The sequence below is a fragment of the Salvelinus fontinalis genome, chromosome 23 (genome assembly GCF_029448725.1).
Source record: "Salvelinus fontinalis isolate EN_2023a chromosome 23, ASM2944872v1, whole genome shotgun sequence".
Classification (NCBI taxonomy): Eukaryota; Metazoa; Chordata; class Actinopteri; order Salmoniformes; family Salmonidae; genus Salvelinus; species Salvelinus fontinalis.
The window spans coordinates 30,907,475-30,919,900 of NC_074687.1; the positions used below are offsets into that span (position 1 = coordinate 30,907,475).

The 12,426-nt window shown below is 40.6% G+C and overlaps 1 protein-coding gene across 1 annotated transcript in view; it reads left to right on the top strand.

Annotated features, from left to right (window-relative positions):
- The first annotated feature begins 6,501 nt into the window (after positions 1–6,501).
- The window catches only part of LOC129821473 (nebulin-like), an 81,282-nt gene continuing 75,357 nt past the window's right edge, over positions 6,502–12,426 (top strand). The window contains exons 1-3 of the mRNA XM_055879157.1: positions 6,502–6,564; positions 11,911–12,021; positions 12,242–12,349. Coding sequence (XP_055735132.1) covers positions 6,502–6,564; positions 11,911–12,021; positions 12,242–12,349 — 282 coding nt within the window. The remainder of the gene's footprint in view (positions 6,565–11,910; positions 12,022–12,241; positions 12,350–12,426) is intronic.

Below are 12,426 nucleotides of genomic sequence, written 5' to 3' on the forward strand. Positions count from 1 at the left end.
GCTATCAATGTGCAGCTGTTACTGTCCTCTATGTCCTCCACCATGCCATTTTTTCCAGTGACTAAGCAGAATCATTTGGCTTCTCCCCTGGTGTCGCTCATGGGTAGTTTTTATCCCTCTACTGTCTGCTAGAATCATATCGATAGCCTCTCCAAATCCCCAACCAAAACAGCAAAATTATCCAATTCTGTTGAAAGAATGGATAATACAGCATTCTATTCTATCCCCAAACCTTATTATACATTCACAAATCATAAAGAGATGAGTTGTTTTTTAATATACATTTAACCTTTGCCCATAGTGAAGATACTGTAAACACTCCTACTTCACTGAAACACTGGCTGTGTGCACTGACTTAGTCTGATAAATGATGCCATAATTGTCTCCAATGCAGATAAATTACAACAGTATAGACTGGGTACAACATGAGGTAATGAGCTTTCTCAATGAAGACATGTCTGTATATTAGCCCTATTTCTCCATGAAGGCCAATTTATCTGTCTTTCTGTTTTTATAGATTTGAAAAACTGCAGCGACGTTGCTAACATGGGCTAGACATCATTGATTCAGTGTATCAAAGACCAGAGTGCTGAGACTACTGCTTTCAGTCGAGAGAAATGTGGTGTGAGGTGATGAAAAACTCAGCTGTGCCTGTTAATCAAAGCCCTGTGACTCCCTTCTCCTGTGGGGGATGTCACATACCTCAGCCAGAGTCGCAGGCAGAGCCATAGGATGAAAAGAGGGGTAACAGAAAGGTAGATGTATGCTACTGAGGTAACAATACATGTACAACACTTTTTCTATGAACGTATATACAGTTGCCCATACCAACTTAGGTGAAGGGATATTTTGTATTTTCTCAGGGAACGCTGTATCACTGTCACCCCTCCCCCCACTGTACATGTACTTCACATTTTTATTTACAGTGGGGTCTATAATTATTTGCACCCTTGATAAAGATGAGCAAAAAAACACTATAAAATATATAATACAAATACTGAGCTATATTGAATGCTCAAAAATATTTGGAAATTATATTTGTTTATACTAATACAAATGCTCAGAGATAGAGATTTTGTTTAACAAGTAATAAATTAAATATTGTCAGCCCTGTTTTCAGTACTCCAGCACTCTACCGAGGATAACGACACTGAGCCTTTCTCTACCAGGTTTTTGGCTAAAATGTCCTGGTACTTCGTAAAGTTCATGATGCCATTGACCTTAACAAGAGCCACAGGACCAGTGGAAGCAAAATATCCCCATAACATCAAAGATGCACCCACATATTTTACTGTAGGTATGAGGTATGTTTCTGTTTATGCTTCCGTTTTTTTACGCCAAACCCACCACTGGTGTGCATGGCAAAAAAATAACAACAATAGCACTGCCTGGAATTTGATAAATGGCATTGGCACTTGGATTGGAAACGGTTCTACGGTTCTATGGTCAGATGACATGAAAATAGAGCTATATGGCCACGCACACCAGTGGTGGGTTTAACTGGGATACCACATCTGGGATAACTATAGTTTTAACTATGCTTTGTGTAAAGGATAGTTACTTTGGAGGTGACAACAGCTATTTGAATACAGATCCCCCCCAAAAATACAACTTTTTAAAACTATTTGAGTACAGATCTCAGGAAATAATTACTTTTTAAAACTATTGGAATATAGATCTCAGAAAGCAACTGCTTGAAGGAAAGGAGGGGAGCGACTAGGAGAGAGACTAGGAGAGGGAGACATGCAAGATTTCAGAGACGCAACTTGAAGGGAGGGAAACTGCTGGAAGAATGGAGATGGTTTGACACCACAAACCATAACAGGGTAATGTCATACCAGCTTGACTGGTGCCTGATCTAACCTTTAACTCACAGGCTGACCTCAATCTTATTTGAGTATGGCATGAGTAACTTGTAATACGTCTTCTGCAGCATACAGTCACATCAGGCGCTCAGTATCATACTGAGTTGCTATTTACTTCTTTATGGTGCATATTTATTTAGGGTTTGTGTTGGGACAGCAGGCCAATGGTTTGATTCCCTTTCCTTCAAATCCAGTGGCCCATAATGGCTTTGACCCTGCTCCAGACACCACACAGCCCTGTGGCCAGGGAGACTTAACACCGGACCTTGATCAGAGAGTCTCCTGCATAGTCAGTCAGTACAGTCAGTATCCCCACCTGAACTACAGTACCAGTCTCTGATCTAGGATCAGGTCCCTCCTGTCCATGTTATAATCCTATTCATTCATTATGATCAATAAGGCAAAACTGATCTTAAATCAGCACTCCTGCTCTGAGACGCTTGATACATACAACCCCAGACTCAGAGCCCACTTCCACTCAAGGAACCCCCTGCAACACACTGTCCCCACTGACATCACCCCCAAAACAGTCAACATTCGTGATCACTTCCTATCACCCCCTAGGGGTGCAGGTAGTTGGGGTTTTCTCTTGTTTTCTTTCCCCTCTCTGCCCCTTCCTACCCATTCCTCATAGTTGTATACAATGTGTATACAAAACATTAAGAACACCTGCTCTTTCTATGACATACACTGACCAGGTTTGATTTGATTCGATTTGTTGTCCTCATTTGGATTCCAAGAGTCTTTAAACATTAAAATACAATTTAAAATACAATCACGTTTTCACATATAACTCAGTGTTACAAACAGCAAACATAATATACTGCCATATTGACCAGATAAATTATCTAACAGTATGAAAAGGTAGATTGGTTCCATCTACCATAGTCCTGCATAACCTTCAAATTTATTCTATTTAAATGGTTCTAAAGTATTGTTTGAATTTATTTAATGAAAGGTATTTGGTTTGCTCAGATAAATTATTCAATTTCTTTTATTGCTCTGAATCTAAATGTTATTTTGCCTATTTCTCTTTTCTTTCTGGATAACACATAGATGGTGGACAATCAATTCTTAGTATTGACTGAATGTCTGTTTCTTACCAACTGAATACTGTTGTGAATGGAGTTTGGTCGTTTTAAATGGTGTGAAGTAAAATAAGCATGTTTTTTTTTTTTAAATCTTGTTGTTTGATGACCACCCAAGATCATTGTGCATGACTACAACAGAAGAATCATATCTCCACCTTAAAACAATCCTTGCTGCTTTGTTGAATGCTATGATCCCTTATTGATGTCACTTGTTAAATCCACTTCAATCAGTGTAGATGAAGGGGAGGAGATACAGTTGAAATTGGAAGTTTACATACACCTTAGCTAAATACATTTACATAATGTACATTTTTCATAATTCCTGATATTTAATCCGAGTAAAAATTCCCTGTCTTAGGTCAGTTAGGATCACCACTTCATTTTAAGAACGGGAAATGTCAGAGTAATAGTAGAGATAATTATTTATTTCAGCTTTTATTTCTTTCATCACATTCCCAGTGGGTCAGAAGTTTACATACACCAAATGAGTATTTGGTAACATTGCCTTTAAATTGTTTAACTTGGGTCAAACGTTTCGGGTAGCCTTCCACAAGCTTCCCAGAATATTTTGGGTAAAGTTTGGCCCATTCCTCCTGACAGAGCTGGTGTAACTGCGTCCGGCCTCCTTGCTCGCAAAAGCTTTTTCAATTCTGCCCACACATTTTCTATAGGATTGAGGTCAGGGCTTTGTGATAGCCACTCCAATCAATACCTTAACTTTGTTGTCCTTAAGCCATTTTGCCACAACTTTAGAAGTATGCTTGGGGTCATTGTCCATTTGGAACACCCATTTGTGACCAAGCTTCAACTTCCTGACTGATGTCTTGAGATGTTGCTTCAATATATCAACATAATTTTAAATCTTCATGATGCCATCTATTTTGTGAAGAGCACCAGTCCCTCCAGCAGCAAAGCACCCCCACAACATGATGCTGCCACCCCCGTGCTTCACAGTTGGGATGGTGTTCTTCGGCTTGCAAGCTCCCCCTTTTTCCCCCAAACATAACAATGGTCATTATGGCCAAACAGTTCTATTTTTGTTTCATCAGACCAGAGGACATTTCTCCAAAAATGTATGATCTTTGTCCCCATGTGCAGTTGCAAACCGTAGTCTGGCTTTTTTATGGCGGTTCTGGAGCAGTGGCTTCTTTCTTGCTGAGCGGCCTTTCAGGTTATGTCGATATAGGACTCGTTTTCCTGTGGATATAGATACTTTTGTACCTGTTTCCTCCAGCATCTCCATAATGTCCTTTGCTGTTGTTCTGGGATTGATTTGCTGTTGTTCTGGGATTGATTTGCACTTTTCACACCAAAGTACGTTCATCTCTAGGAGACAGAACGCGTCTCATTCCTGAGCGGTATGACGGCTGCGTGGTCCCAAGGTGTTTATACTTGCGTGCTATTGTTTGTACAGATGAACATGGTACCTTCAGGTGTTAATCTGTCTGTAAACAATCGTTGGAAAAATTAGTTATGTCATGTACAAAGTATATGTCCTAACCGACTTGCCAAAACTATAGTTTGTCAACAGAAAATTTGTGGAGTGGTTGAAAAACCACCATATAAACTTCCGACTTCAACTGTAGGTTAAAGAGGGATTTTTAAGCCTTGAGAAAATTGATACATTTGACATTTTAGTCAATTCGCAGACGCTCTGATCCAGAGCAATTTACAGTAGTGAGTGCATACAGTTTCGTAATGGTCCCCCGTGGGAATCGAAACCACAACCCTGGCTTTGCAAGCTCTACAAACTGAGCCACACGGGACCACATGGATTGTGTATGTGTGCCATTCAGAGGGTGGATGGGCAAGACAAAAAATGACTTGCCTTTGAACAGGGCATGGTAGTAGGTGCCAGTTCTTTTTTGTCAAGAACTGCAACACTGCTGGGTTTTTCACACTCAACAGTTTCCCATGTGTATCAAGAATGGTCCACCACCCGAAGGACATCCAGCCAACTTGATACAACTCTTGGGAAGCATTTGAGTCAACATGGGCCAACATATCCCTGTGGAATGCTTTCGACACCTTGTAGAGTCCATGCCCCAATGAATTAAGGCTGTTCTGAGGGCAAAGGAAGGGGGGGAAGGTGCAACTCAATATCAGGAAGGTATTTCTAATGTTTGGTATACTTAGTGTATATTGCACTCAGATAAATTTACTTAACAGGTGCTATTTTCTTGAGGGATCACTTAGGTATATTTAGATTTTGAAACCTGAGAGCGCCAGCCTCTGATTGGCTGTTTGGACCACATGATAACCATGGTGCCGCTACAGCTGTGAACTGTCGTCCATCGTTTCTGTGGAGGGAAGTTGGGGAGGCTCTTTGGCGGCTTGGGAAACAATTCAACTCTAAAGTAAACTGGTAAGCTAAAAGAAACAATAAAGTGAACATATTCCTTCCTTTCATCTTACCGCTCCAGCATTGCCATCGTTTGGGACTATTTTGTCTTCTGTACAGTTTTGTCTCCTGCTGCCTTTGGATTGCTTAGAGATAGTTAATGAAGGAATAATCCCAGTTAACGGGCTGTGTCCTCGTTAAAGCAGTCTCAGAGCAGTGGATCTCCAGAGACCAACAGGCCAACAATGGGACACCTTTTTAAAACCCACCACAAGTTTGTTGCAATTTCCACAACCTCTCCTGCTTCTATTTTCAAGTCATTTTTGGTGGAAAAGTACTTTTGTGAATGGAGTGCTAAAAAAGGGTAGTTAGTACAGCCATCCTATATTTAACCTGCAGCCTCAGAAGGCATTGGAGCTCTGTTAGCTAAACAAAGCCAGCCAATCAGACTGTGGTATTAACTTACATGACAAACAGCTGTCCCAACCCTTCAGCCAGGAGGCGCAGGACTGCTCTAGGGGGGTTTAAGGTGTCAAACTCTCATCAAAGTCTACCGGCCTTCAAAAGGCATTCCAGTACAACTGTGATCACACCTTTTAGCTGTACCTGAGCTTTATCTTATCTGGTGTGGAATTGGAGTTGATCACAGTGAGAGTGAATGTTAATTCTTACGCTTATTTGATTACTTGTCTAGGCTTTAGAACAAAACACAAATTGGAATATCAGTTTGGGACCCTAGTGGACAGCAAGTCAGCATCCTTTACTGTAAGGTTGCTGGAAATACTACAGGAGTCTTTCTCGGGTACGACATGTTGCACTGTTTGGCATCATTGTGTGTGCATGTTACATACATTATGTGTGAAGGACTTTGTTAGAAGGTTCTGTCCATATCCTGTCTTTGACTTTGGTGGTTTAGGTTCACCAGAGACTGCAAGGCAGGTTCTTAAGCCTCTGGTAAAGACACATTGCTCTACATTGCTCTATGGAGGGCACTAGTACTGCTTTTTGCTTTTAAAGAGGGAATGTATTGTAACACAGAGTTTTACATTGATGTTGACTGTTACGTTCAAATTATGGATACTAGACGATTGTGAATTGTGCTTGTAAAGTTTCAACCATATTTTACTGGGAGGTGCATCATTGAGAATTTAAATGCCTGATGATGTTATGTGTTTGAGGTAGAAACCCCTAAAACTGCATCATCATGGATGAGAATGAAGAAATTGAGGAGGAGTTTGAGGAGGATGAGGAGATCTTTGAGGAAGAGGTAAGTAAATATTTTCTTGCGACATCAACACAACACACTGTCATTGTCTTAGGTACTCAGACTCAGTCAATTCAATTCAAATTCAGTCAAGGAAAATTAGAATAGGAATCAGAATTTCACTTTACCTCCTGAATTGAAATGAAATTGGAACTCCAACCCCATTCCAAACCCACTACATATGTTCTTAGGTCTGAGTTTTATGGCCACAGTAGTCAATTCAAATCACATTTTATTGGTCATATACACATGGTTAGCAGATGTTATTGCGAGTGTAGTGAAATGCTTGTAAACAAAGTTTCCTAAGGACTAGAAGCGAGGCAGCCTCTGTCGGCGCCATTTCTGTCTTCCTGGTACTCTGGTACTGGTGGCTCTCCAGGTTAACTAGCTAGCTTTACTCAGTCCCTATGAATAGGCAACTTAGTTTTGATACCACCCCAGTAAGTCATCTAGGTGTCTTTGAGCTGTGAGCAGGGTTAGATCCTGTTTCCAAAGAACACGCATCTTCCTATATGCTAGCTATAGACATGGCCCTGGCTAGCCCTGTACAGTCCAGAGAACTGTAAATCAGACCGGGGACCAGCCAATAAAATCAAAACCCCTGCCACTTCCCTCTTTTCTTGGACATTTTAAAGCCCAGTTATGAACATAAAAAGTAATCACACCCTTTTGTTTACAAGGACCATCGCACTTAAGCAGTGTGAGGTTCAAAATGGGAAAACTCCTTTAACTTGGTAGTCGATGTAGAAGTAGTATAAGTACACTTTACCTGACCAACCACCCTATCTTCAAGGCTCCCAGAGAGTTCAACTACTGACAAATATAGGCTTTGATGGCAGGAGCACACTGATGTAATAGGTCTAGTTATTACACAACAGACAGTGTGAAGACATTGCTGTCATTCCTGCAGATACTGTCAATTTGTATTAAGTTACACTGCACTGCAAGATGCATGAATGGAAGAGTCCATCATCATTCGTCATCTGTAACATTTCTTACACCATTGGTGTAAAATGTATAGTAATGTTGGGAAGATGTTCCATTCAGAAGAGTTATGGATTGTTTGGGGAGCTGCTATTTTGTTTTGTTAGTACCAATGTTTTGTGTTAGATATAAACATGTATCAGTAAGATTATACTGTGCCTTTCTTTAACAATGTGTAATATTGGTGCAAAACCTCTGTCACACAATAGAACATTTTGAAGCGTTTGGCTTCAGACTGGCAATCACCATAATCCACACAGTCTATTCCAGTGTTGACAGCTCCCCAAGCTCTAACATAGATTTTCATACTGTGTCGTTGTATTTCTTTGTGAGGGTCCACTCTGTGTTAGAGCGTCCAATGGAAGAGTGAAAGCAGAAGGCTAATAACTGAATCTCTTATTTCCAAGTGAAATGGGGTTAAAGTTAGCCTCGTATTTGTCTAAACGTTATGTTGTTGATAACTTATAGGGGAATCCAAATAATTCCTTCCTAATTGAGGATGTGGAAGATACTTCTGATTTGTCATTGTTACATATTCAAAACATTTAGCAAAATGAACTACAGTATTTGGAAAGTTATTGTTTGGTTCCCATATAACATATCCACTTTTTCAAAGAGATTTATCAATCTTTAATGCAAAAATGTCAATGCTTTGTAATGCAGAAAAAAAAGAATACGCTCAATTCAATACACTCTGATTTCACTACTACTTTGATCTACACTTTGGAGGACATTTTTAAAGAGATGACTATGATCTTAATAGTAAGATAGCTTCTTTCATCTGATCTACAGGCTGGGGAGAAACATGCAGCTGTGCATTTTATAGGATATACAGTACTCTAAGTTGCGGATAATAACTGGGTGGATTGTACAATCATTCAGGACAGCAGTTTTTTGTTGACATTTCAGGATGGTTATTAAGTGGTTATTAATATGGATTATACTGTACTAAGTATTTCATATGCAGCATTTAACGATTTGAACAATAGCACTTTCTCAAGATAGTACATAGTTTTATGTTATGCTGCTTTTCCCTCTTAATGTTAATCAAGTTTGAGATCTTTTCAACTTCCAATTTGACGGTATATTTTTCTCTCAGTAAGATAAATATTTATTCTGAGCTCTGATATGTGGCTGTTAAACACTCTCGGGACAGCACAGGAGATACACATTTAGCAGTTGACATAGTGAGAAGTGCTGCCTGCTGTAAATCACACGGCAGTAGCTCCAGTAGCCGGGCTTGTGTCTGCTAACATCACTCATAGGATGTGCTTAGGAGGTTGATTCATGTAGAGAGAAACCAGCAGGCAACTAGCAGCTAGCTAGAGGAGGAAGGCAAATCTAAGCTCTGTAGGAGCAGAATCTTAGCCTGATTCCAGATCTGTTTGTGATGTCTTGCCAACTCCTGAATAGAAGATTCTACCTGTTCTCTGTCCTCCATTGTTTATTGTAATTTCTAAAAACCTGTTGGGGAACAACAACAAAGCAGGTGTGGGGTAGTTCATGTACCTGTATGATTCTCCTCCTGTCTTGTAGAGTCAGAAAACGGCCTCTTACAACTGTTGTTTAAAGTGTTTGCGATGTTTTTCCCCCAGCTCTGGTGTATCAGTGTTTCAGTAAGCTGTTTGGCATTTGAATCGCAGGCCTATGTTGTGTCGGGACGATAATGATGATGATTCTGACCATTAGTTCGAGGGTTTTCTAGACAGTTCCACCAGTAGGGTTGTTAGACGTGTTCATCGGGCTGTCCCCTTTTAATGGTATGGCAATGAGTACCTTCCTGAGTTAGAGAACAATGTCTCACTCTCAACTCACAGAGGTCACTGGTTATAAGTTTGGCTTAGTTAAAGTTAGACGCAGGCTATTCAGGGAACATGTGTGAGAATGTTTTTGTTTAGTAGAGTATGTTGCTCTGATTTAAGCTAATAGTAAGGAGATTTATTAGTATAATCACTAAGGATTAAAACAGTTTTAGCTGTCTTGTTGATATTTGGATTCATAGCGACTATTTACAACAAGGACAATGGACTTGTTAATGGAATAACCAACAAGAATAGCCAGTGAGGTCATGTGAGGGTGTATATACAGTATTCCCAGGGATGGTCGGACAGAGGGTTCTGTCTGTCAGACCTTAGATTAAATACTAGAATCTTTCACATACTTTTAATGTTTGCTTTAACTTGGAGTGACAGGTGGGCATGGTTTGCCGTTTTGCAAATATTCTATTGTTTCCATTGTCCCAGACAAACTCACTCATTCAAAACCAGCTAAAGTATTTGAAATTATTGTAAGTAGATTTGAACCCAGGTCTGGTCAGAGGGCTCTGTCAGATGCAGGCAGGCAACCAGCACACAGTCAGTCAGGCAGACAGAGCCGTCAGTCAGGCAGTCATTCAGGGCTATTATAGGCTCCTACTCCTCTTTCCCCCTGGATTAGAGGCTTCATTACACTCTTCAGTAATCACAGTATATACCAGGATCCAAAAGGACACCTTCAAGGTCACTGGGGGGATCTGGGATATATGGAACCTTTTATTACATTATAGTGAATGTAATTATTATATCATTATGCTAATTGTCAAAGACTGTAGCTGAGCATTAGTGCTGAAAGTAGAATATCTGACTTAACTACCACAACCAGATAATTGTGGTGACAGTGCAGATGAGTATTAAGTGAGTTTAAAATGAGTATTACTGTTTATCAATGTTGTTTACAGTATAAAAGGCTAACTGAATGTGTCAGAGATCATATAATTATTGCACCAGAGCTGGGGAAAAACTCCATCCAATACATTTGTGATATGTCTTCCTTTTGCTTGTAATGGCGATTTTGAAACCAGCGAGTTGTTCCTATATTTATAGTATTTTGACGAGACGGTGACTTCGACCACCTCTCACCAGACCACAACTCAGGTGGGAGCAGAGGTAAAGCAACAGGTAGAAGACAACAGTGAAATAAACAGCACATGCAGCTCATGATGCTTCGGTTGTGCTTGCATGTCATGGGGGTTATTCCACAGATGTAAGCCTAACAAAGGAGAGAAATTCTAGAAAGGATACTGTTTAAAAAAGCGATGTGCGTGACCCTGTGGATTATTAAACAAACTACCTTGTTTAACAATTCACAATTTACTCAAGTCGAGGAAGATATTTTTTGGGACATTCCAAAAGTGAGTTCCCAAACAAAAAGGCGATTGTTTGGGTAATTCACAAATCATGACTTCATGTACATTTTCTCAGGCTAGTGAGTGATTGATGAAATAGCCCTCATATAGGCAGATTTTGCTAAATGATGCATGCAGTCAATTGTGTCTTGTTCACCACTGCTTTTGTCCACTGGCTCGTTCATGGCCAGTCTCTCCTTCCCTTTCCTTCAGTCTCCTTTTCATTTCCTTCATTCATTCCCTTTCCCTCAATTCCTTTCCTTTCCGTCATTCATTCCCTTTCCCTCAGTCCCTTTCCTTTCCTTCATTCAGTCCCTTTCCCTCAGTCTCTTTCCTTTCCTTCGTTCAGTCCCTTTCCCTCAGTCGCTTTCCCTCAGTCCCTTTCCTTTCTTTGTTCATTCCCTTTCCCTCAGTCCCTTTCCTTTCCTTCGTTCATTCCCTTTCCCTCAGTCCCTTTCCTTTCTTTCATTCAGTCCCTTTCCTTTCCTTCGTTCATTCCCTTTCCCTCAGTCCCTTTCCTTTCTTTCATTCAGTCCCTTTCCTTTCCTTCGTTCATTCCCTTTCCCTCAGTCCCTTTCCTTTCTTTCATTCAGTCCCTTTCCTTTCCTTCGTTCATTCCCTTTCCCTCAGTCCCTTTCCTTTCTTTCATTCAGTCCCTTTCCCTCAGTCCCTTTCTTTTCCTGTAGCCCTGATAATAAGTCCTATCCTCTGTCCCTACTAGACCTTAACCTAGCCAATACCATATTATCTCCCATCCCATTACCTCCATGTAGAATTACATTGTTTTCTAATCAATCCATTTAATGCCTTGATGATACAGTCAAATACCACAATTAGTAGCTAAGGTGATTTTTTAAATCAGCCATTGCAATGAATTCTTGCAGGTACGTGAACTTGGTTGCAGAGTAGCATGAAGTAGACTGTCATTGTTGCTTTCACACACGTGTCCCTTTTGTAAGAGACTTATGAAAGTCAAAATGTAATTCACTTGTTTACCCATTTATTTATATTACACCTAGTATAATACTACTATTCTGTCATTGTTACAGTAGCATTGATTCTGTCTTGTTTCTGGTTTCTCTGTATTGTCTCGCTAGCCTCTTTGTTGTAAATGGATGTGTACCTCTGGTCTGGTTTCCTCTCATAAAGGAACAACAGTCATAGTTTGACACATGACTAACAGCCTTACCTCTGTTCCCCAGTCTGGCGTTCCTGTGAGAAGAGTCGTCAGGAAGAAGGCTAAGGTGGACACCTCCAAGTTCATGACTCCTTACCTGGCCCACAGCCAGAAGATGCTGGACTTGTTCTCCTATGTAAGCAAGCCCATTACAACCAGGTCATGTTCATTAGGGTACATCGTAGCAAAACGTTTTCAAAAGTCTAGGTAGTCTCTTTTCTGTTTCCGTCAGTATTCTTCCGTATATTGCCTAATGAAGAGAACCCAAGTCAATGCTTTTTTCATGCCCCCCCCCCCCCCCCCCCCCCTTTGGATCATGATTATGAAGTCATAGTGTTCCAATGTGTCCCTAACAGAACAAGTACCGTCATGCCTATGACAAGGCTAAGGGGAAACCCTATGACATCTCGGCTGACACCCCTGAGATGGTCCGGATCAAGAAGGCTCAGGAGCAGCTGTCTGAGGTATGGAGGCCTCGGTTCTATTCTGTCCACTTCTCTGATAGATATCATATATCACAGTCTCAGTCAATGTTGCACTG